Source organism: Centruroides vittatus, unplaced genomic scaffold (genome assembly GCF_030686945.1).
Source record: "Centruroides vittatus isolate TY-2023 unplaced genomic scaffold, ASM3068694v2 contig_13, whole genome shotgun sequence".
NCBI classification, from domain to species: Eukaryota; Metazoa; Arthropoda; class Arachnida; order Scorpiones; family Buthidae; genus Centruroides; species Centruroides vittatus.
In genome coordinates this window covers 654862-681719 of record NW_027120828.1, presented here as the reverse complement: position 1 = coordinate 681719, position 26858 = coordinate 654862, and the positions used below count along the sequence as shown (strand labels likewise).

General features: G+C 30.9%; 1 protein-coding gene across 1 annotated transcript in view; it reads left to right on the top strand.

Annotated features, from left to right (window-relative positions):
- Positions 1–19260, top strand: part of LOC136989588 (formimidoyltransferase-cyclodeaminase-like) — a 43374-nt gene extending 24114 nt beyond the window's left edge. The window contains exons 9-13 of the mRNA XM_067287807.1: positions 8379–8540; positions 12893–12936; positions 15907–16045; positions 17174–17269; positions 19026–19260. Of these exons, the coding sequence (XP_067143908.1) occupies positions 8379–8540; positions 12893–12936; positions 15907–16045; positions 17174–17269; positions 19026–19112 (528 nt within the window). The 3' untranslated portion in view covers positions 19113–19260. The remainder of the gene's footprint in view (positions 1–8378; positions 8541–12892; positions 12937–15906; positions 16046–17173; positions 17270–19025) is intronic.
- The last annotated feature ends 7598 nt before the right edge of the window (positions 19261–26858 follow it).

Genomic DNA, 26858 nt, shown 5'->3' with positions numbered 1-26858 from the left:
TATTTCAGTTTTATTTTGAAGAAACAGCTTGCAAATTTTTATTTAAATTATAAAAAGAATTAGAAGGCTGTGGTTAGAATATTTCTGATAAAAAGAAAAAAAAAAACATTTTGTAGTTTTCTCTAGGGAGAGGTTTTTTAACATGTATGAGAATCCATGGTGCAGGATTTCTTACTCAATTTGCCTGTTTGCGAAATCAGGACAATTAGTCCCACTCACTTTGTCGGTGGATGGCTATAAATTTTAAATTGTTACAAGATCGTAAGATCTTACTGATTGTTGTCTCCGGATACCAGTTAAGATAAATTTTGCGTCTTAACTCTCGGTTGGGGAATGAGTTAAAACTCTATGGGAATGGTTGCAAACTTGTCAATAAGGTGACTGGCCTTCAAAAGAAGTTAGTTCGAAACCAGTTAAACAAAAACAAGAAGTTTGTTAGTATGAAAGAATCAAAGATTATACATAGATAAATTTAACTTATGGTCAGATTCTCTGACTCTAATATTAAACAAATTCTATCGAATATCTAACTACTTATATCTCTAAGAGACTGAGAGAGAGTTTACATTATTTTGTGGATAATACCTCTTGTAGACCATCAGATGTCTTCAGACTTAGTCTGTTTGGGTGTCGGAGTAGCGAGGAGGATGACCTCAGAGGAGAGAATGATGAGAGCTTTGAAACTGGTTGGCCCTTTAATTCCCAAATCCCTTCCAATCAGGTGTTAAGGTTTTTCCAATGTGGGGATGCAACAGATAAGTTGCACTTGCAGATGTATCATCAACCTGCAAGATCTTGCATGGAAAATTGATAACTGGAAAGAAATTTTCTTTTCTTTTTCTATCATTTTCACATGAAAGTGTAAAATTTGTACATTTCGTTTGTTCAAAAACAAAAATTATTGTTTTCCAAAAAGTTAATTATTTAATTCCACAAATGATTAAATAATGTTGGAAGAAATCTTTCTAATTTAAGGAAAGACTCTTGTTTCATGCCTTGAGATTGTCACACATGTATTAAAATTTTAAATAAAATTTCTCTTAAAAAGAGTAATTTTAATGTCAAAATAAAAAAAGAAAAATATTTTTTTCAAAGAATTTATTGTGTGAAATTTATTTACTTTTCAGTAAGATAAAAACAATTATATTATTATCATTTTGCTATGCTTTATTAATAAACAAAATGCAAATCAAGATGCAGCACAATATATAGATGCAAGAGTCACAACTGGTCTTTATCCTATACTGCCACCAGAATCTGTGAAGATTGGACTTAAATGCTTTATTGCTATTCAGCAACTTGATGATGATTATCATAAAGTATTGGGTTGTTCGGAAAGTAATTTTGTTTTTTCCATAGAAAAATAAATGCAATATTCTTATAATAAATGAATATTTTATTGAATTATATATTGACCACTTTGGTCAAATACCTGTTGTCATTGTTTCTGGTAGTAGCATGATTTCACATTCATAAAAATTTTGATCGTTGTTTACAAAAAACTGATCCAAGTGATTTTTGACAATGTCATTTCAAGTAAATGCCTTACAGTTAAAAAAAAATTTGTATAGACCGGAACAAGTAATAATCTGAGTGTGCCCGATCTGGCGAATATGGTTGGTGTAATAACACATCCCATCTAAGCTATAACAGTTTCTGACGAGTTACCAAACTTGTGTGAAATTTGGCATTATCATGGTAAAACACTACACTTTGTTTGTTGATCAATTCTGGCCTTTTCTGTCTGATGATATTACTCAATTTGTTTACTCGATGGCAGTACACTTTCGAATCAATTGTTAAATTGTCTGGTAAAAGCTCAAAAAAAAATTCTTTAAAATCCAACCATAGAGAGCATCTCTCGTTAATAACATGTGGAACCCATATATCGAACTTTGAAACAAAACCAATTCATTTTAAGTAATAATAAACGGTTCAATTTAACAGATTTAATTTGTTAGTGATTTCACGTGTTGTTATACAGCAGATTGCTTCAATCAGTATCTTTATTTTGTTTTCATTGGCTTCAAATGGCCATCCAGAATGTGGTGTATCTTCGATATTAAAATTGCCAGAACACAATTTTGTAAACCAGTTTTGGCACTGTCTTTCTCTCAACACATTTTCTCCAAACATGTACCACAATTTTTTTCTTGTTTGAACAGCATTTTGATTTTTAGTTATAAAAAAGCAAAATATGCCGAAAATGATGTTTTCGATTTTCCATATTTGATGGGTCACCGAAAAAAACAATTGTACAGAATCAAACAAAATTTTTTACAAATAAGCCTTAAAATGTCAGCTGTTGAAGTATATAATGAAAATGTGGTTTAAAATAAAATTGGCTGGTAAAAATACATCTAATTCCTCTAGTAATAAAAAAACGAAATTACTTTCCGAACAACCCAATAGCTATTTTTTATTACAATTCTACACAAAAAAGGACATCTTTTGTTGCATGGGGAAAGAAGGGCTTGTTTCATATTGATATTTATTATGTCTTTCTGTTAAATATGAAATGTTTTTTCAGGAGCTTTATATCAGAAACCTTTTGGTAAAACACTTTACCAATTTTTCTCTTTGCAAAATGATCTTGAGATCCAGGAAGCTTTTAATAGTTAATGCCTAGTTTTCCTGCAATGTCTTCAAGCAGTTTGGCATGTATCAAATTTAATTAAAGCCTTTAATTTGGTTTATTTTGAATGCTCACTTCTGATTGAAATTTTTTGAACAATATTGCATTACTGTTCAGTAGTTGTTATCTTCCCCATATGGTAAATTAATGTGCTTTGCCTCTGGTATACAGTGTATTGTTCAAGTTTAAATTTATACAGGAAAATTAGTCAAATTTGAATGATTTGCTATTTGTTTTGATTTATTTTAAATAGCTTAAAATTAAGCATTATCTTTTAACTTGATAAGTAAAATATGCAAAAACAGTAAATCTGCTAATTGTAAACACTCTAGGACTCAGTTATACTAATGATGATAATCAACTGTGATAAATATTAAGAGCAGTTTTATTTTTCAGCTGGAATATGCTGGTGTACTGTACTGGCAGTTACTGAATGAAAAAAATTCTATGTTCAGATGAGAAGTCTGGCAACTGACACAATGAAAACAAATGAAATAAACCAGGCCATTTAACTGGCCACATCAAATGCAGCAGGCCAATTGGAGCCAATGTAAAGTGACAAAGATATAGGATGCCTTCTTTTGTCAGGGATTATTTTTAATTGAATGGACAATGCCATTTGGTAATTTTGTCCCTACTATGTTGTTGTCATGAAACAAGATATGGAGAAGTGCTAAAGATAATATTTTGAAAAGGAAAAGCAAAAACATGGTGTCATTTAGCTACCAACAGTAAATACAATATGAGAAATTGAGAAGAAAGTGTAGATGGGACATACAAAAGATTTGGAAAATACTATAAATGTTACGATAGAAATACACAGATTTAGAAAGAAAAAATAAATACATAGTAATAAAACTGATGAACACACTCAATGCCAAAGTAGTACAATTAATAAATACACAGTCTTTTGATGTTAATTTAGTTTAATACAAATGTATGTAAGTATTTTCAACAATTTACAAATGTTGTTTTATATTTCACCTGAAGACGACATTTGTAAAATGTTGAAAGTACTTGCATACATTTGGATTAAACTAAATTAATGCTGAAAGACAGTGTATATTTATTAATTAAATAAATAGCAGTATTAAAAACTGTTTTTAAAACAAAAACAGTTTTTAATACTACAGTTTTAAAATGTTTTTTTTAAAACAGAACTTTAGTTTTAGTGATCATATATGTATACCAGAAGTAATTATTTTTGAAAGAATTAAGAGGAATAAGTAAATATGATTACAATTAGTGAAAATTTTAGTTTTATAGATTTTAAGGTTAAAAGCAGGGCTGTGGAGTTGGTAGATTTTTACACGACTACAACTCTGACTTTTTCTTACGATTCGACTCCGACTCCGACCAAGGGCGGACTTGTTAATAAAGTAGGCCTGAAAATTCTGACATCATCACGTGACCTCAGAATATTAGCATCAATAAATATAGTTCTAATAAAGATAGAATGTAGAAACTTTTTTATTCCCAAAGCTAAAATATGCCTCTAAGTAATGAGTCAATACGATAATTTTTACTTTTCTATTGTTATATATAACAGAGGAAAAGTGTAGCGATAGTTCAAAAAATGATCGCTTCCTAAATTTTTGCATTTTTGGACTCAGGGCACCTCGAAATGTCGAGATTTGCAAAAGATTCGGTTTTCTTTTTTTTTTCTGTATGTATGAATGTTAGACTGTATGGGAGGCATGATTTTGAATTGGAGTTGGATGGTTTAACACAGGAGTTATTAAGCTTGAAAATGGTTGAACTAAATCGGTTGGTACACATTCTAACATCCATACGTATAGAAAAACCCCGAATGCTTTTGCACTTCTCTACATTTCAAGGCTTCCCGAGTCCAAAAGCGTAAAAATCTGAGAAAATCATTTTTTGACTGATCGTCATTCTTTTCCTTTGTTATAGGCCTTACTGTATAACAGCAGGGAAAGTAATAATGACAACGATTCTGATTATTTTAAAAAAAATACAAAATAAAACTATTTTAAAAAATTAATTAAACATTAAAATTTGACACATCTACTGAATATATAAGTTCACATTTATTGACTTGTTTGATGATGGCATTGGTATTTGGTAAGCGTGTATGAATAAAAATAGTAAATACATTCTTATACAAACAAATTAGTTTAATAAAAATGTTGTACAGTACATAATATATGAGTATATTGGGTAATATATAAGTACTAGGAGCCCAGGACACCCCCTAATGGGCGTTCATTACAAATTTTATGATAATTAAAAATCATTATTTAGTGTTATTAAACATTCTATAAATACTTTAAAATAGTTTAATTTGTTTATTTACCTTCACTGGTAACATTTGCTAGGGTGCCCCTAGTTGGTGTTAATTTAAATAATAATTTATATTGTTAATTTAAATGTTTGAAATATAATACACGATAGGGGCACCTCTAGTGCCCGTTTTTGGCATACCGTTACTTGGACGGACGGTCGGACAGGCACGCATTCAATGGGTTATATATATAGATATTAGCTTAACTATTTCACTTATCGTTTTATCGTAGCGGTTCAAATCTATCTGATTTTTCGTTATTCGCCCCCTAGTGAACATTACAGGCATTCCGTGACAGTAATAAATTCCTATTACAAATATACTGAATTATTTATATTGTTATATTGACCAAATAATAATGTATTGGCCAAATGAATAATAATAATTTATATTGTTAATTTAAATAATGATTAAAATTGTTAATTTAATTTGAATGTTTGAAATATGACACACGATAGGGGCGCCTCTAGTGTCGGTTATCAAACGGTTACGGGACGGACGGAAGGAAGGACGGACACCTGTTGAATGGGTTATATATATAGATACAGATATATTAAACTACGTCAAGAATGAGAAATATAACATTTAGACTGGTAAAAAAGAGGTTGCTTATTTTGCCATGTTGATTAACTTATTATCTTTCATCTCTGTTATAAACTTAATTACTCCTTACAAAAAAAATCACTTCTATTAAGTCAGCATTTACTGAAGTTCTTAAATCATATTTAATAATTTTAAGAGCGGAAAATAAACGCTCTACCGAAACTTGGTTGGTGACAATGCTGTGACAATCAATGTTGTATTTTGGATAATGTCTGGATAGTGCAGTATTGCCGTTTTAACATCCAAACTTGAACAGTGGTCAATGTGATTTATTTTTTCCAGTGCATAATAAATATCATCTTCAAATTGTAAGATTTCCTTTTCTGTCTGTTCTCATATTAGAACTCAAGCTTAATTATGAAGGTAGAGACGAGTTTTATAAAAAAATATAAAAAAACTAGCAGATGAGCCAGATGTTGCACATGCAAAAAGTAACAATAACGAAGATTAAGATATTTAGATTATAGCCGATTTTACCCGTTTTCACTGGGTGCAAGAATTAGGTCCTCCCTCTTCCGAGACTAATTAGAGAATTTTTAGCTGGGTCTGAAAGTATGTTCGATTTTTCACAAAAACGCAAAATACCGCATCTAAAATAGCACGGTAGAAACGGAGTTCGTCGGGTTAATCCTTAACCCTCTCCCTCTTCCCCGCGCGAGAGAAATTTCGGAAAATTCCTTCTCAGTGTACATTCTTATGATGTATCCTAACTGTGTACCAAATTTCAACTCTTAACCGTTTGAACTCTGAGCTTATCATCATTATTACGGTATTATTATTATTATTATTAACCCATCTTGATTATATTATAACATTGTGAATGCTAATAACGTGTAAAATATTCATTAAGTCTGACCACACTGGAGATATGACACATGACCCCTTCTATGTCTCTACCCTGTCGACCTTTAATAAAGAACCAAAATTTAAGAGCATTAATGCCCTTTATACACATGCTACTGTGCCAAATTTTGTTTCTTAAATTTTACTCATTCTGAGATATTGTTAATAGTTCAGAGCAGAATAAAAAAATTAAACAAATTAGACGCCAACATACGCGTGTAGACATGCGAATTTTTCCCTTTATTTGACATTTTTTGGGTTTGAGAGATCTCCAAATGTATAGATTTGCAAAAAAACTCAGAGAGTCAATAGTGGCACGATTGAAATACTTTTTCATTTTTTATATACATAACAAGTTGGGAAAGTGAAAAGAAGTCAGAGTCGGGGGAATTTTTGATGACTCCAACTCCGGCTAAAATACCAAAACTCCACGACTCCAACTCAGACTCCACAGCCCTGGTTAAAACGCCATGTTAAAACAATTTAAAAAATGTTAACTTATAAAAATTTATTGTGTGTAATAAATTTTTATTACGAATTTTCATTCATTCATTGTTTTTTGCTTGTTTCTCAGTAGCTAGCTGCTGTACGATTAAAGTAAGAAATGCTATTAATTTAAACTATTATACTGTGGGAAAATAATAGTTTAGTGTAATTAGTGTTTCAGAATTAAAGAGATTGTTAAAAATTGATAAATGACAACTGAAACTGTTAAATCAGATAACATAAAAATACAGCTTAAAAATGCCTGTCTATCTGAAAGATAATGATGACAATGAGCAAAACTATTATTACAATAAGCAAAGTTTTATAAGTGTATGATTCTAATAACAATATCTTAAATTACAAAAAGTGGATTCTATTGTAGTTAGTAAACTTGATATATATCAATAACAAAACAAGGAATGAAGTTTTGAAGAGTTTCATAACAAATAGTTCAGAAATTCATTTCGTTTTTATGTTTATTATAACTATAAAAATACAAAATAAATTTTGATCAAATATGATAAAATGTAATCTTTAGTGTATGTTTTGATTGTTTCATCGAATGTACAGAATTTATGTTTATCAAAAAAATATTTTGATTATTTAAAGCCCTAAAAGCAAAAAATATACCATATTTACTTGCGTATAAGACGAGGTTTTCATTCATTTTTCACCAGTTCAAAAACCTAGGTTGTCCTATATGCGTGAGGGAAGGATTCTTTGTGTTGTGGCCAACCTGGCAACACTTCAATACATCCCCACAGTCTTTGGCTCCCTTTCGAGTTCATTCTTACCAAGTACGTTGTACTGGTGCCAGTCCTTATACCCCAGTTCCAAATAAAATTTTTAAATTTTTTTTTTGAAATTGTGATTATTTGGTCTAAAACCCAAAGTGTTTTTGTAATAATTTCTGTAAACCATGTATAGTTTATGCCGCCATTATAGGTTTACAGTCTATTTATTATAAGTTGGCACCTACTGTAAACAAATTAAGACACACCTCCTTTGTTTATTGGTTTAATCCTACATCCATCAATTAAAACCTCGATGCATTTCATTCGTCCGCAGAAAATAGTTCCTCGTTATTTCTAAAATCATTAACGAAATACAGGCGACTTAGCAATGATTATAAATGTAGTTATTTCATATTAGTTAAATTGTTGTTTTTAATGAATATTAGCACATTCTAAATAATTGAAAATAAACTTTTTCTGGTCGTGCGCATTATAATGTTTGGTTTTGTTTTTCATTCATTATAAGGCAAACAGCCATGTTTGCCTTATGATACATGCATTTTAAAATATTTCATTTGTGATTAAACTAAATAAAAATTGGAACTGTATTAATAAATTTAATTTTTTTTATTTTGATCTCTAAAGTCACACCTCATCCTATATGCAAGATTGTCTTATATGCGAGTAAATACGGTACTTAAAATATTTTCTAAGTATAATTATATAATCATAAAATTTGTTGTTGACAGTAAAAACGGCATGAATTTTTCAGGGTGCTGCTTTAGGTGCAATGGTTGGACAGATGACTTATGGTAAGAGACAGTGGGAAATGTATGATGTACAGATGCGGCGCTTAATTCCTATATTGCATTACACCATGAAAGAACTACTTACCATTATTGATAGAGATACTACAGCTTTTAATGATTATATGGTAAGTATTTGTTATAAATGCATAAAAAATTTCAAATATATATGTATAGAGATAAAGCTTGAATTGGTATTTACAATATTAAATAACTATACTTTTTTAAAAATTTCTTTTATTATAATATAAAAGAGGTGATGATGGCAAAAATAGGATTTCTTTCCACTCATAGAGTACTAAGTTCAGTGCGGTTTGAAGAAAGTATGTGTTGCTTATCCCACAAATCTAGGCTTAAAAAATTAATTTTACACCTTATGTGAGATACTTATCTATTATGTGTTTTATGTTATGTTTAAAATTTTACTGTGTCTGTTGTATAATGTTGGCTCTATATTTTAAACTTACCAGTTCTTCATAAATAAACATGTTAGAAGTAATATGTAAACTTAAATGATTGACAGGAAAGTAAACCTACTTGACTTTCCTGTTAATCATTTAAGTTTACATATTAAACCAGTGATGGACTACTGTTTCAATTTGAAATAGCATTTTGAAATTTGTTTGTAATAGTAGCAAGTAACTTTGAGCATTGTTATGGTGGAATGTACTGTACATTTAATGCATTTTTATAGATGATGCAACAATCAGCAATGCATCAGAAATACATTGAATATAACAGATTATATATGACAATAGTGCAGTCTGTGAAGTAAAGATATGGCAACAATAATTATCAATCCATTCATTCTAATGTTATAATTTGTCATGTAACTAAGGACTAAATTTGTATGCACATGCATGTTTTTTCCTAAGTGCTATGATATTGAAACCTTGATAAAAAAAAAACAACAATTCGGGTTCAAGTAGATCAAATGAAAGTTGTCTGATAATGCATATAGAATATACATTTATGACTTTTACTGCATAATTTTCAGATTTGACCATTTTTGGGACTAAATAAGTGCATGTACACTTTATGTGAGAAATATTCTACTGAGCCTTTGAATATGAAACATGAATAGAAAAGATTACATTATATCAAGTTTGGTTTATTCAATATGAGTAAAATTAATACAGAATTGCAAAAAAAGTATATACATGAGTTTGGATTCTAAACATTTAAAACATATGGAAAGATTCTTTGTTGTGTGTCAGAAATCATTTCTTGCTTAAAAAATTTTCAAATGTCTTAGCATGTTGATAAAATATCAAACATATTTACATCAGCACAGTATGAAGTGTCAAAACAAGCCAAAACAGCCTTTTCTCCTCTTCCACTTCTTTCCTGAACTGAAAACGTGGCTAGGAGGACAAAGGTTTGAGACTAATAATGATCTTCAAAACAATGTCATTAAGGCCATCTCAATTCACTGGCAGTAACATTCTATGAAGAGTTGATGGAAAAGCTCATCCACAGATATGACAAATGCCTGAATTTTCATGGTGATTATGTCGAAAAGTAACCATGTTTGTACCTAACTTTTGGTAATAAATTCATTTTGTTATTTACATTTGTCTTTGTTTTATGGACCATCTGAGGTTGAAAAAGAAACAGCCTTCGTAGAAATGATTGATTACATAGCAAAGAACAGAAGTTGCCAACCAGTAATCTGTGGAGAAATTTGGAACATTGATCAATGCAAGGTTACAAGCGATATTATGAAAGAGATGCAAATTGCTTGGTTGCTTTTTCTTATTCATTGGGAGTTTTTATTTTCAAATCTTAAAATAAACATGAAATGACTATTATCAATAAATAATAATGTGAGTGCATTTGATGTTCTTTGAAGAAAAGAGCCAAGAATCCATAAACTTATTTCAAACAAGCAGCAACAAATGACACTAATTTGCTATAATTAAACAAGTGAATTTTATATAAATAAAGTAAAATGGAACTTTTATGATCATTATTCTATAAATTCACTATTTTATAGATGTTTGTATTGTTTTAAAAAATTATGACAGTGGTTTTGCAGGATTCAGAATTGTTAGTTTAGTGGTCTGTGAGGTCGGAAAGGTTGGCAACCGCTGACATAAAAAGTTATAAAATTTTATTCATAATTGATTTGTTTTATGTGGAAGGTACACAATCATTATTCTAAAAGATGTTTGGTGACATCATAATTTTCAAATCCCTTGTGTCAACCCTATTGTTGCATGTTTATCTTCTCCCACTTAAAAAAGTTACATGATAGATGTAGTAAGATTTGCTTGCAGACAAAAATAAAGTATGTATGCATTTCAACCTAAAAATTTAAATTTATATTAAATGGAAACACCTGAAAATCAACCATACCACTTCCCAATTCATCACGGGCCATGGAAACCTACGGAGTTATCTCCATAGGTTCCATTTTCGAGACGGTAACTACTGTAATTGCGACAGACAAACCCTGCAAGATGTTCATCATCTTATATTTGACTGTGCTACTTTTGATACTCAAAGAGTTCCACTTCTACAAAAGGACCTTTCCTCAGGATGGAATTGGGTGCCTTTGAGTGCCTTCAACAATAAAGACTTATATACAGAACTAAATGTCTTCATCGATTCCACAGGAGCACTCAATGATACCTTCACTCCCAGAAACTAAACATACATTCTTGATGTCTTCAAAAGTGCTCTACAAAAGCACTGAATAGGGATTTCACCTTCACAGACTAAATATACATACTTGGTGTTTTCAATGCTGTTCCACAAAGCAGTCAACGCGAACTTCATCTTCACAGACTAAACCTATGTCTACATCATAAAATAAATCTATGGTGCTTCTTCCCACATTCAACTCAGGCTTTCAATATCTTCAGATACTAAGAAGACTAGGCAGGACTCTTGCAAGTGTCAGATAACCTGTTTCACAGAAAATTGTCGGTCTCCCATTGCAAATTGCAATGTGTATTGTATTCATAGTGGTCCCCCATATCCAGAGCACTTTTGTTTAGTACGTGATATTATCATGTATATATCTGTTTATTTTCTTCCCTAGTGAGGATTTTTGATTCCCATTGCAAGTTGCAATGTTTCATAAGTTTGTTCATCTACCACTAGTTTGGCATGCTTTTGTGTAGTCAATTATTATTATTATTTTTTTCTTTTGTAACACACGTGGTGATTTCTCGGCATACGTTCATTGTTTCATGCCCTGTGTTAATAGTCTTGTTAATCTCCCATTGCAAGTCGCAATGGTTTGTTTATTCAGTTTGTGAGTATCCCTTGCTTATGTCACTTCTGTAACATGGGCTTGTATTCTGTTTGTACATATTGTTAAATTGTTTATTGTCTTGTCATAAGGAACTTTGTCAGTTATCCCATTGCAAGTACAATGGGTATTGTAAATAAGTTATGTTTGAGTGTGTATCATTTAGGGCACTTCTGTAATTCTTAGCTACTGTTCCACAACTGAATGTAAATTTTTAAGTTTGTTTTAAATAAAAGTGATACAAGTGCCCTTGGGACTTCCATTTCATCCCCTTTCCTATCCTTATTTATTATTTCACCTTCAGCCTTTTCCTCTAAATCATCATTCTCCTCCATTTTCACCCTAGGCAATACCTTTGAGTAGCCCTGGTGTCATCCCCTATCTGCTAAAAGTAAAAGTGTATCATACTGTCACTTTTAACATACATAATACATATTTCAGGCATTTTAATAGGCATATATTGTGAATTTAAATGCATAACTGATGTAAAAGTAAACTGTTTTAATCAATATTTTCACTGTTGCTACACTGAAACTTTGTCAGAATATTTAAAAACAATCAAATTATATTGTTTGTGTAAAATAAATTTAACTTTACAAAATTTAAATTTTGAATTGCTTTATTTAATTTATTTAATGGCTTTTTATATATAAATAAAACAATGGTATTAAAATAAATTTACATAAATAATTCAAAATTCTGAAAACTAGTCTGAAATTATACTGTAACCTTTAGTGAGAATAAACAATCTTATTTATAGCCTATGTTGGATTAGGATTGTTTAGATCAAGAAAAAATGTCAAGGATTCAACACAAAATTTATGTTTATACAAATCTTGTGATATGAGAAATGTTTAATTTAAATTATTAAAGAAAATTATTTTATCAAGAAGTCTTAAGTTTATTTTCACTAAGAAGACATTTTGAGAAGTTTTAAAGTTCTCATAATAGTTAATTTACATATCTTCAAATCTCTAAATTAAGTATTACAAAGAATTTCTGATAATGTTTATTAGAAATAAACTTGGATTTCTTGAGAGTTGACAGTTTGACTACTTTGCATAACCAGAAAAAGTAATTCTTATATTTTAATAAAGAATTTATTTTTGTAGTCAGCATTATTGTAGTTATAAATTTGTATGAATTTTAATAGTAATTTATAATTTAAAATATTTTATTTGCAATAATTAAAAATGATCTTAAAGTTGATTATTTTTTTAGGCTGCTCTCAAACTTCCAAGAACTACTGTAGAAGAAGAGGCAGTGTATGTTCTTAAACATTATTTTATTTCTCTAATTTAAAATAGTAATAATTTCAGCTATTTTTTTTACAAAAAAATTTCGTTAAAAATTCCTTTTCAACATAAGAATAAGAACTAAGTTCACCTAAATGCATCATTATAGAAACACACTGCATTGGTATAAAGACAAAACAAAAATAACTTAAAATTAAAATTTATGATTCAAACATAAGCAAAATAAATAAAAAATTAAATGTAATAAAATATATACTCTCCGCCTCAAATTAGTACTGTAGTGTCTTGCCCTAGTGCATCATACTTTTCCGTTAGCAATGGAGTCGTGCTGGTTGTCTATTAACTGTTTTCAGGAAAACAGTTTGAATTGAAATAACATGACTTCCAGTTTGCATCAGAAGTTCATATATAGTTAATCAGAGCTTCTTGCCTCTAAGATTTCCATATCTGGTCTTCTCTTTCATCTATGTAATTCTGTTCTCGAGATTAAGGAAAGACAGACAAATAAACAGATGACAATGGGAAAGTATAGGTCTACAATTTTTTCAAATTGCAGCCCAATAAAGTGAATAAATAAATGGAGCCAAATATAGTTCTAAAAAAAATATTTTCTAAACAGTCATGGAGATAAGCCATGCATTTGACACTGATGGATGTGGCATCGTTCACATTTTTAGTGATACCATGTTCAAAGCTTTTTCTAATAATTTTGTCTTATTTTACAATACATCCATATTTTTCTCCAAAACTATATGGAGTAGGGAATGAGATGTATCTTCATAACAGATACTATGTTTAATCTCCTTAATTCTTCAATTACTTTGTTGTAGCTATAAAAGCTCCCATTACTAGTGCTCATTATTAGGACCTACAGTTCCTACTGGTTTCAACTTTTGTATCTGAATGTTATTGTTTCTGATAATCTAAAAAGAAAAGAAATTCCTTTTCATTGTTATATGATAATCATAACTACTCATATATTTTGTTAACTTATTCAAGATATCAGATCAGTAGAAATGAATTGAAAGCCTTCTGTTGTCATTATGTTTTTATGACCTAATACAATTATTATGCTTTTTCTTAATTAAATTCACAAAAGTTCTTTTATTAATTTCATAAGTCATATAAAGCTACATTTGATTTGGTGCTTTTGTAGAAGGTTCCAATTACATAATATTTTGTGAACTGTACTGATTAAAGCGTAAAAGGCCACTTTATCCAAAAAATGGGTCTTTTGGACAATTTAGAGTGTAAACTGAGGCACAGATTTTTTCTTATAAATTTTTATTTCAAATTTATCAATCTTTATAAGTGAATGTATGCAAACAAGTACAAACAAACCCAAGCATGTATAACATGTTTGGGTTTGTCCGTGTTTGCACTATGAACCTTTGCATCAGCATGACATCAGCAACTGGAAGGTTGCTGACACCAAGAGCAGGCATTCATATTTCAATTACTCCAGAAGATAGCCTTTGTCTCTTATCTGAAATAATTCTTAGAGTGACCAGAGTACAGTTTCTGGGTTCTACAGCATGATGGTGATGTGTGATCTGCATTCACTATTCAGTTTCTGAGCATAATTTTTGACAGTCACTTCACAACTCTAATATACTACAGATTTATCTTCACCTAACTTTATTGTTAGGCAAAAGAATGAATAAGAATAAAAGTTATTCTGTTATTAAGTATTAATAATAAACTTTTATTTTGGTGCTTTTTTTTAGCTGACTTCTTACAGACATTGTGCTATTCTTTTTTCTATGCTAAAAAATTAAAGGATTTGCATTTTCAGTTGTTAGACAGGATAATAAAAGATCAGTGAAAAAGGAAGTCTATACAAAAGATGAATATGAAAAATATTCTGTGATCTGGAGAAAAAATGACAGCCATGTGTGTATTTTTAAGGGAAAAATATCAATTAATTTATTTATAGAAAATTATAAATAATGAAGGCTGTACTGATTAAAGCTGTACTGATTAAACTTCAAAAAGCTTACAGATTTTTTTATCTGTAAGCTTTTTGATCAGACTTTGTACATTAACTTCAAATAATTTTAATCCTCTAGCTGTCAAAATACTAGATATAAATAATAAATGAGAAGAACACAACAACAATACAAACAAATTACTTCAAAAAACAAAGAGTACTTTTGCCTTTATTATTTGGATGTCTTCATTGTAGAATGAATAAGGTAGCAGAATACATTTTAGAATAAATTTAAAAGTTATTCTGTTGTCTTATTTATTCTAAACTGAAGACACAAAGTATTAATAATAATACAGTAGAGCATCGATTATTCGACTCAATTGGGGACTGGGGTTGGTCGGATAACTGAAAAAACGGATAACCGAAAAGTATGAAAAAATACATTATTAGTATAGTATATTAGTATATCGCTATTAACCTACTTCGCATTGAATTTTCATCGATGTTAAGCCTAACAAAATTTTTTTAAATAATAATCGTCGCTATTGTGTCGTTAAAAATGATTTCTTTATTTTCCACAAAATAAAGACAAAATAAAAAATTAAGCATGGTTTAAATACTGGCCTCCCTTTCATGGTCGAGCCAGTGTTGCCAGCTAAAACACGCAAAAATTTAACAAAAATAATATTAAAGTAGCCAAGACATAGCCAAATGTTGTAGCACCGCATCACTAGCAGACATTTGAATTTGCCGACTGGAACGCGGTCGGTTAACCGATGTAACGGTTAATCGGGGGTCGGATAATCGATGCTCTACTGTAATTTATTTTGGTGCTTTTTTTAGCTGACTTCTTACAGACATTGTGCTATTCTTATTGAATATTTATTATAGATCCTGATTAGATGTTTATCATTCAATATCAGTAAATTTTATAAAGAATTTTATAAAAATATATTTTCTTTAATAATAATATTTTGAATGATAGTTATTATTTTACTAATGACAGTAAAATATATTTTTTAAAAATTAAATGTTTTTTATGTTTATAGGAGAGATGCTGCAATGGAGGCAGGATTAAAGAAAGCTATTGCTGTTCCCATGAATCTTGCTAGAGCTGTGAGCAAAGTGTGGGAAGCAACAAAGGAATTGGCTGTTGTTGCAAATATTGGTACAAAATCTGATCTTCAGGTTTGTCTTAAACTAATAATATAATTGATGTAGTTTGCACATATTCTAATCTTCAAAGGTTGATTGCTTGAAAGGTCTTTCAAGCAATTAACTTCTCTAAATAGTTTAAATTCTGAAATAGTCTTAACAGTCTGAAGTAATTTTTAAAATTTTGTGGTATTTTTTTATGTTAATCTAATCATATTAATGCTGATCAATTAATTACTGTGAATACATTATGAATTTCTTTCAATTTATAATGGGCATAAATTTAAAAATCTATTAATATAATATAATACTTCTTTGTAGGAATTTAAGCAATAATCTACATAATAATCTTACAGTAATGTTTGTAGTATATGGTGATGACCTTTATTCTTTAAATAGAAAAGGTGGTATTATTCTTGAGAACAGATTTATGTTATATATTTCAACTTAGTAAAACAATGAATGAATGAATATTTGAGTTTACATTCATTTGATGATTATTGTTCTAAGAAAATCTTTTGAAACTTCTGGTATTTTTAAAGTTATTAGTAAAAATATAAAAAGTGGAAATCTCAAATGAATATATTATACTCATAAGCATTTTTTATAATTGAGAGATTTGATTTAAAAATACTCCAGCCAAGTTATGAATGTTTTACTTGTAAACAATTAAAAAAATTCAAGATATTTCTTATTTCTTCAGAAGGAAGGATTTTCTCACAATGATTAAATTGAATGAGGTCATCTTTGCAGGTTTCGGACTGAACATGTCATCTTTAATCAATATTTTATGAATATGAGATGACATAATATTGGATTAATTATTCAATATTTCATCCTAGCTCATGCTTCCTTGTGTTCATAAAATATTGAACAAAGAGCTTTTTAGGTAAATATTTGAGAATTTAAAGTTTGTTAATTATTTCATTTAAATCATTTATAAAGATCAGGTTTGTCTTAATTTTATAAATGTTCTTTTTCTCTCCAATTAAAATGTATTCCACTATGTAAATTAAAATTATTTTAAAGTATTGGTAATTTTGATATTCCTGTAATTTAGTGAAATTGTAGAAATATCAAATTGTTTAATAAATAAAAACCATTTTTGTCAAATTGGCTATTTTTCATATTTTTATGATAAAAATTTTATAATTTATACAGGTTGGTGTGAAATGCTTAGAAACAGGTGTGCTTGGTGCTTATTGGAATGTAACCATCAATACAGAAGGAATCAAGGATGAAAAATATAAAAATGAGGTAAAAGCATCTATTTATTTGAATTTCCATTGGATGAATAATTATTTTTGTACAAATAGAAGACAAAGTCGCTCTAGAAATATTTCAGACGATTACCATTTTTATTTAGTGTTCTAGAACAAATCATAGACAGCTGGACCTTCCTTTTTAGGCTACACAACTGCCCACTCTTAAAAAAGTTCCTTAAAAACACAGAAAACCAATAAAGATTTTTAAAAAACTATTAATATCTATCTGTTTTTTATCTATTAGTATCTATTTATATTAATTTAATTAGTAACCAAAAAGATGTCAAATCTTGTTAATATCATTTATTTTTATGTAATTTAATATATTATATGTTTAATGATTTAAATGCAAAAATGCCAATAACCAGAACAGCGGTCACCAGCCTTTCTACCTGACAGACCACTAAACTCACAATTTTAAATTCCTCAGACCACTGTCATAAATTTTTTTTTTAAACTATACAAACATCTATAGAATAATGATCATAAAAGTTCCATTTTACTGTATTAATATAAAATTCACTTGTATAATTATAACAAATTAGTGTGACATTTGTTGTTGCTTGTTTGAAATAAATTTATGGATTCTTGGCTCTCTTCTTCAAAGGATGACAATCTCACTCACATTATTTATTATTTTACTGACATTATTATTTATTGATAATAGTCATTTCATGTTTGGTTTAAAATTCATTAAAAATTCCCAATGAGTAAGAAAAAGCAACCAAGCATTTTGCATTTATTTCATATCATCTCACATAACCTTGAGTTGATCAATGTCCAAATTTTTCCACAGACTGCCAAAATTTTCTCGCAGACCATCAGTGGTCCACACCAACGGTTGGCAATCGCTGGTTTCGAATCATTCAAAAATTAATTACCAACAACTTACTCATTCTATAAAAAAAAGAAAAAAAAATGATGTATCTCTCCCTTATTCAAACTAATTATTTAAGGGGTTGTTTGGATGAGTGGAGTTATAGTTAAAGGAAAGAAAAATGTTACATATATAATAAGTTTTTTTATAATTTATTTGGTATATATACTTGTTATGGTGTTAATATACAGTAGTGCTCTGTTGGTCCATTAATCCATCACTCCTGTCAATAGCACCAGTAACAGCCATATGCACACCCATCCCTATATCATCACTGATTACCAATTATTGAACCATTGTCCATTAATATAATAACGTTTGTTTTGCAGTGTCCATTAATTGCTTATTTTATCTGAAGTTCTTTATTTAACATATGTTTCAAAAACCCCATTCCTAACATTTACCATGTAGGTAAAACCACTGAACACTGGTGGTGGGTTTGAGCCTAAACAAACGGCATTGTTCATCTAAACACCTAAATGGGTCAGTTACCCTTAGAACAACCTCCTGGGAGGTACTCCTTTGGCAAATCATCCATGTGTTGTATTGTCGTGTTTCATCAAACAAAGCCAGAAAAAAAGTCATAACACCATTTGCCATGGCAAATCTATGACCCAAACCAGCAAACTTCATTCTCTGAATAATCTTTATCTTTAGTTTACAAACTTATAGATCCAATATATATTTATGCATAGGAGCATACTGTAATTTTTTTACCTAGGCTGTGAGTAAAATTGCCATTTTTATTAATGATGTTATATATAAAGGAGTTACTTTCCAATTAGGTTTTCATTATCTTTATTTAATTTTTTAATGGAATTGTTTTTATCTCAGAATCCATAACTGATTTTCTTTTTTCCTTTGGAAACAGGTATTACAAGAAATAGAGCAGCATCGCTATCTGGCGGAGAAGAACTGCAATGAAGTTCTGAAGTTACTACAAGAAAGAAAGGCTTAATACCTGAAGTAAATTTAAAGTGTAAAATTAGGATTAAATTCTGACACGGGAATTGCAACTTATTCAATGTAAATTTGTCTATCCAAACGGCACGATGTGGATCTAATTTTCTGTTGGAAAAATTAAAGTTCAGATATTATAAAATGCATTTGTTAGACTAAAGATGAATTTACTGTACATCCCATTCCTTGACTAGGCAGACGAACTTATCTAAATGAAAATAAAAGTATCTGTCGTGCCATTTTCCCATTAATTTAAATAATTGATGTAACTTTATTAAACTACTACTTGCCCAAATATATCTATTTTATATATATTTTACTATTATATTGTATTTAAATTTATGGGCTTATTAAACATACAAGACACTACTATACTAAGTTATATAGTGCTGTACATACAATTTAGACCATTTTTATTTATTAACATATTCATAACATAAATAAAAATGGTCTAAATTGTATGTACTGTACTGTACTGTACTGTTGTAACTTAGTATAATAGTGTCCCATATGTGTGATAAGCCCGTAAATTTAAATACAGTATGATAATATATAATTGCAAAGTATTTACATTATTATTTCTGAAACTGATGCTGATAAATTTCATTAACAAAATATCAGAATTAATACAAAATAAATGTACTCTGGCAAAGATCAAGTCATAATATGTTAAAGACCATTTAAAGAAAATAACGACCAGAAATATTTCTAGTATATTTCGTTGGTAAGAGTAGTCTGTCAATTTACTGACAGTTTCACAAAACTATTTGAATCTTAGCCAAGGGCAGTTGTTCTTACCTCTCTTGGGTGACGAACGTGAATACAGTGGAGAACATTACAATCTAGATCCGTGATTCTCAAAGTTGGCGCTACCGCTACCTAAAGACGATAGAAAACTCAAGGGGCAGTAGAAAGTAGGAAAATAAGAGGGACAAAACTTCATTTTGAAACAAATATATGCATTAAAAGAGAGCGGTAATCCGAAAAGTCTTAAGAAACGCTGATCTAGATTGGTCTACAGGTGAGTTAAGTGTTTCTTGCAGAAAACATTCTCCTGGGTAACTTTCTTATCTGAGGGAGGTGACAACTGCAAGTAGTCGGTCAATATATATACGTACAGTATATATAAACAATAATTCTTTGTGTGTTTTTTATAAAATTGCTTTATTTGAGAGCCATTTTTAATCTCCGAGGAGGATAATAGACCCCCCCGAAAGAAATCTTGGGTTAACCCTCTCTCTGCAGCCACGTCATTTTCCAAAATCGGCGCGTAATGCAGACTTCGTTTCATTAACTGGTTCGTACCGTTTAAAGAAACAAGGCGGTTAATGAACTGGGTCGCGTGTACCGGTCTACCTGCTTTTATCGTCCGGAAGATGAATCTCAATTTGATCATTTAAATCTCTCGAAAGGATTACTTTTGCTTTTACAGGCGTGGGTAACAACCTGTGTACTTTTCGATAATTAAGTCAGGATTTTTCACTTAAGGGTTTTTCTCAGATAAATAAGTACAAGCATTTACTCATCTGTAATCTAATTCATTAATTTTCTAAGGATTTTTAAAATCTAGAAAGTTCGTAAAAAAATTAATAGATTCTATTTTCAAAATTCTGAAACGGTCGGTACAGTACGTTATAATAGAAGAATTAAAATCGATTCAAAAGACTGGTTCTACCTGCTCCGTTTTCGAGACTTTTTGGAAAAGGATTTTTCCCATAGAAAAGGCATTACATTTTTTGACGTCGACCAGTGCAGATCGCGTGCGTAACCAGAAGTTACAATCAGTTTTAGGGTACAAACATGCTTTTTCTGTCCAGCAACTTCGATGCTGCCGTTTGTGATATTTAACTTTCGTAAATTTGCTGAATCGCCTAATACTTGTAGATTATCTAATGTCAAACTTTAAAGTTGACATGTACAATTTACAATAGTAATGCATGCTAAATTTAGGTTTTGGTTTAAACATTATTTTATAAAATGGTCGCATTTTATAAGATAATGTCAACCAAATTTAGTGACTCGAGTGTACCCCACTGAGTCATTCAGTTCAGAGCCGTTTTGCCAGCCCACTAGTTGCCGACTGTTATGGGTTCGAGCTTTACCCAGGGTTGGCTACGCGCCTTTTCCGGGTTTTCTTCATACTTCTATATCTAACGCCAGTTTCTCAGAAAGTCCCCGCGGTATGCATTCTCTCTTGGCAGATCGTTTCTTTACCCCAATATGTAATTTTACAATCATGCATAAGCCGGAGTTACATCATAGATTTACAGTAATAGAGGAATAAACGGCGTCCTTAGAATTTTGTTATTTAACTTATTCTGAAGACGCGAAGATTGTTTATCGGTGATAGCACTGATGGACATCAGGAGGAGGGGAACTCCAATATAGGAGAGTAAAGCGTCAGAAGAATATGGTTCGGAGGTTTGTATTTAATTTACGAATTCAGAATTAATCTACTTCACTTACACAATTTTATCATTTTATGCATATTGTATCGTAAAAAATTTAAATGTTATACTTGAAAGTAAACTCATAAGCGATACAAAAGAACAACTACGATATTACACTAGGAACGGAAGCTAAAGGATCGCGATCGCGTTCGCGTTCGAGACAAAATACCTTTGTTTCTTGAGAGACGATCTTGGTCTTGAAGCTAAGATTATCGAAAGAATGAGCCTCGGATCTCGTTTTCAGGAAGCTAACGATTGATAGAGCATCTGAAAGAATGGGGCCGTTTTCGATCCGATCTCCAAAATCCTATAGGCCCGATTTAAACGTTTTCGTCTTTTATCGATACTTACCTAAGTGACCAGAATTCCAGGTGATGGGTAAATTTCCCAGAAAATATTTTTGACATTTTTCGTTATAAAAGATTTTTTTTTCCTCTCTCGCTCTCTCTCTCTCTCTCTTTCTCCCTTAAAATTTATTATAGTAGGTGCACTTACTGTACTGTACATCGTAAATTGGCGCGGAGTTTCGTTTTCCACATTCCCGAAAATGTATGCGTTCAACTAGCATTAACAAGATCTGTGACGAAAAACAAATGCTCGGAATTCAGATATAAATGAAAAAAAGTAATAATTTCCAGTATTTGTACTTAACTATCTCAGACTTCACTGCAGTATCGGGGATCTACGATGCCATGCACGCCCAAAGGAAGACGCTTCTCCCGCCTCCTTAACGATAGTTTCGGGTTAATCGGTTCGTATATTTTTTAAATTTCAAAGAATCCTATTTCGATTTAATAATATAAACTGCAATTCGCCAGACAAAAATGTTTTATTTTCCTCGATTATTATGTTAGGCGGAGCGCACAAGTGTTCTGGCAGTAATTTGTATGTTACTGCCAGAACACCAGATCGTTTCGATTTGCTTTGAGTCACGTGCGACTCAAAGCAAACCAGAATGATCTAGTAGCAATTCATTAACCGTGGCTGCCTCCGATGATGATGCTTTGGACTTAGTGAATATTAATTAATTATACTAGTTGTGATGCCGCACCCAAAAACGTCTTTTTGGGTAGCATCCTTGTTGGCGAGAAAATGTCAATTAATCCAGCAAATTGTATGTTGAAATCTGGATCGTCTTTCGTGTTTACAACGAACTGTTTGCTATTTGTGGTTAACGAAAATTAAAGACTAGAAAAAATTAAAAACAGTTTTCTTTTGAACTAAATTTCTAGTAACAGCTGACAAAAATGGAGCCTGCTGCAATCGTCTGACACTGACGTGACGAGTTGTGTCACTTCAGTGGGTGTTGACACGCACGTTTCCTCGGGTGCCATTTAAAGTGGCATTTAAGATGCCAGATCACTTATCACGGCGTATTGATGATCTCTCCTGCTTACACCAACAAAATTTTCTACGTGGGATCTAAAAGTGGAAGATTAAGTTCGGTTTGCGAAATAACATCCGATTCTTACATTGAAATGGTTAAATCTGAATCCTAAATAAAAGTGGATCGTACAGATACTTCACATCTTTCGCTGTAAATTGTTCCAAACAAGTAACGACTCATCACTGCACGCGTATTATCTGTTTATATAAAAGTCACCGAACTCTAACGGGAAAAAAATAACTTTACTCTTTGTGAATGAAAACACTCGTACAGAGACCGAACAACTTTGTGTAAACAACGAGAAATTGAGATAATTGTTTAAATATTGCGAATCTTTATACTATAGATCAGTAGTAAGCAACTCGCGGCCCCCGGAGTTTCGATAACCTGTAAAAAAAAAAAAAAAAAATTTCCCGTCTTCTGCCTCGTGCAGTAGTGTAACTAGGAATTTTCCCCCGCGGTGGTTCTTGAATTTTACATCTCCCACGTAAAACGCAACATAATACACATCAAATATGCTTAGACAAAAACTGAAGAAATATGGGGGAAAACCTGTATAAAAGATTAGGGCAATGCGTTATTAATTAGGCACAACTAAGCGCTATACGAATAGGTGTGATGGTCAAGAAAGGAACAGTCCTTATCATTGCAGGAAATTTCCGACGACAATAAGTAGTGTTTCCGTACAAAAATTATATTATGTCTGACATCTTGTATCCTTTTACTCTCGACCAAAAATTAGAACTTTCCTTTTCGTTGCATTAGACCAAACGTGACGTTTTCACCGCCCCTAGCTACGTTATTGGCCTAGTGCAATTATGCAACCATAACTAAGTCGTCTAATCACACTAAACTTGACTAAAATTAAACGTGCATATAGAATAATTGGATTTCCTTTTCTCTCTATTTTGCTTTGAGAAAACGAGGTGCTATAAATAGCTTTCGGCCGCGGTGTCCTTTTACTCTGTTTTATATTGTCATCGCCAGGCGTTTATAATAATAGATTGAGAAATGAATTTTGGACTCGAATTGTATTTTCCAATTTTAAGTTAAATTCGACATTTCCGATTTGTCACGCAACGATCATAATTCACGCTGTAAATTATAATTAAAATCGATTACGTAACCAGACGTTCTACGCCAATTTTAATAGTTTCATCTTCTAATTACGTAAAATAGTAAGCGTTTCGGCCTTAATTTTGGTTCTCCGAACAAAATTAGAATTAATGTACTGTACACTTTAGTTAAACTTCAAATTTAAACAGGCTAATAATTTCGGCAAGGAGCCGTTTAAATTCGAGATATTGTCTAAGATACGCTATCTCTATTAAAACATTCGAGAATTCGAACTCGGAAACATATTAAATTACAGAAGATTGCTACATTTTAAATGAAGTGGTAATAAATTAAGTTCTTTATGAAAAAACCCTAAAACTTTGTTAAAAATAGCGATAGTATTCGTCATTTTCTATATTTATTAGAGCAGAGTCGGCGGTCGACCAAAAGAGATTTCATTTCGATAACTCAAAAATACTTTTCTACTAAAACACCAAACAAACAACCGACCAAACAAAAGGTTGATACTTTCAATAGTTTTATCCGTCCTTAGTAAGATCGAAGATTTCTCCTAAACTAGAAAATTTTTCGTGACAATTGTGTAATTACAGTAGAACTCCGATTAACAGAATGTCAAGTTATTCGAACCACCACTTCTCCTTTCTCTCTGTCCCACTGACGTCACACTGCAATTCTCTTACGTCATGCACGAACTACACGTATTTGCTGTGACAGATCCACACGATCAGTAAGATGCTACTTCACGTTGATGAATAAATAAATACAGCACGTGTAAAATACTGCTGGTACTTTGTAATTTCATTCGTTACATGTTAATTCACTTATCCGAATCCGAAAATATAAAACAAGGTATGCTGTATTAACGGTACTGTACATTAAAAAATACTTTTCGGAGAAAATCAAGTTGTTTGCTTCCCTTATATTTTAAAAAATTGGTTCGGAAAAATGCAATTTACTTTAATACAAAACACGTGTCCTTAAAAGTTAAATTAGATTGTTTTAATTTTAATTACTATAGACTATATAGATGATGATAAAGTGTAGGTATTCAGAGCTTTATAGAAAGGAACTATTGAGGAAATTATAACTAAATTTGGTATTCGTGTGTCCTCAGTATGCGGTTTCAATTTTTGAGAAAAAATTTACTTCAAAATTTAGTCGCTAGGAAGAAAGTTGGCGTTACTTAATATGCATATTACCTACGCGTTCTAACGAATTTCGGTTCTTAAGGAGGTGGCAAAACGTTCTTCGCAATTTTTTGACAGGTGAACAGTCAGGCTTTGCCTGAAGGTCGATTACACCGAGTTTTTATAGAATATATTCTTTTTTATGAATTACGCCATCTAATCAGGTGTTTATTTTGTCGGTGTCTAAATCCGGTCCGGAATGAAGGAAATTTGTATGAGAATGCTGACCAGGATAACTAATATATAATACGGTTGAGTAAAAAATTGCTTGTATTTATATAAAATGCTTTGACAAAGTGGGGCCATCGACCTATGGCGATGCCGCGGGTGATAGACTTAAATATGTCTCCAATCTCGTTTAAATTCGAAAGATTACGTTTCAAAATGTTTATATAGGCCTATGTATTAATTTTACGCATAAATAGATTCGATTTCCAAACAGTAATATTACGATAACGATTGTAGAATTCTACAAATTATTTTTTAATATTGTAACCATACATAGAAGTGGTGGTGAATAAAGCTTACAAAAAGACATACATTATAAAACATAAAGCATTTTTCATATTGTATGCATAAAGCATACACTGTAAAGTATTTTTCTTAAACCTCCATTCATTTAAGAATCTACACTTTACAAATTAATAACTTTGTTTTTTAACGATGTAAAATATCATTATTGACAACCCTTATTCTATTGTGCATCTTATCATTTTAATTATACGATATATTAAATAATTATAGGTCATCTATATTTAAAACTGTTAGAACACATAGTTTAATTCAGTCGTGAGCAACCCTCAGCCCGCGAGTCCTAACGTGCGCCCCCGGAACTTTGGTAACGTCATTTTATTTTCCTGTTTTCTGTCTCGTCCAGTACCATTATGCAACCCCAATTAAACCGATATACGTGACGAAGTACAGTACATTCAAACTAAAAGATGAGAATATACTATACACAGGTATTACTAGTTTTCATATCATTAGCATTTATTTTAGTATCTGGTGTAGGCTAATGGCTCTTTTGCTACTCGGCAGCTTACAAGCCTGCATAAGAAAAACTGTATAAACCTGCCGGAAGTCTACTAAGTTTCCTTGCAGCCCTCATCCAGAAAAGGTTGGTCTTTTCTGGATATTAGGCATATTAGGCACCTTTGATTCATAAGTCTATATATATATATATATACTGGGTAATCATAACTGAGATCTATTGGATGTAGATGGCTTTAAAGCTGATCGTAATCTCACAGGTTACGCACCGAATTTTCAACGTGATGTTGTACTGTACGTATGACAGCTAATTTACTACAATAGGACATGATTTTTCCTCTATGTTAAACTACGGGATAACTACGGTTGAACGAATGGTTTATAATAATGTAGTTATCCGATCGTTGCCCAATTCGCCTGTATTCTTATAACAGAATACAGAAAATCTAATAAAGACATACACTTATCATAGAAGAATAAAAGCAAAAGGAATAATTGATGAGTTGCGCAATGACAGAACTCAAATTTATGGAATAAATTATATAAGTTAAGATGTCAGACGTCTTCGTGTTTCAACAATATGTTAATAACAATAAAGAAGTATATAATTAAGTACGTTTCTTTGGGGAAAAAAATGAAGAATATCGAGTAAA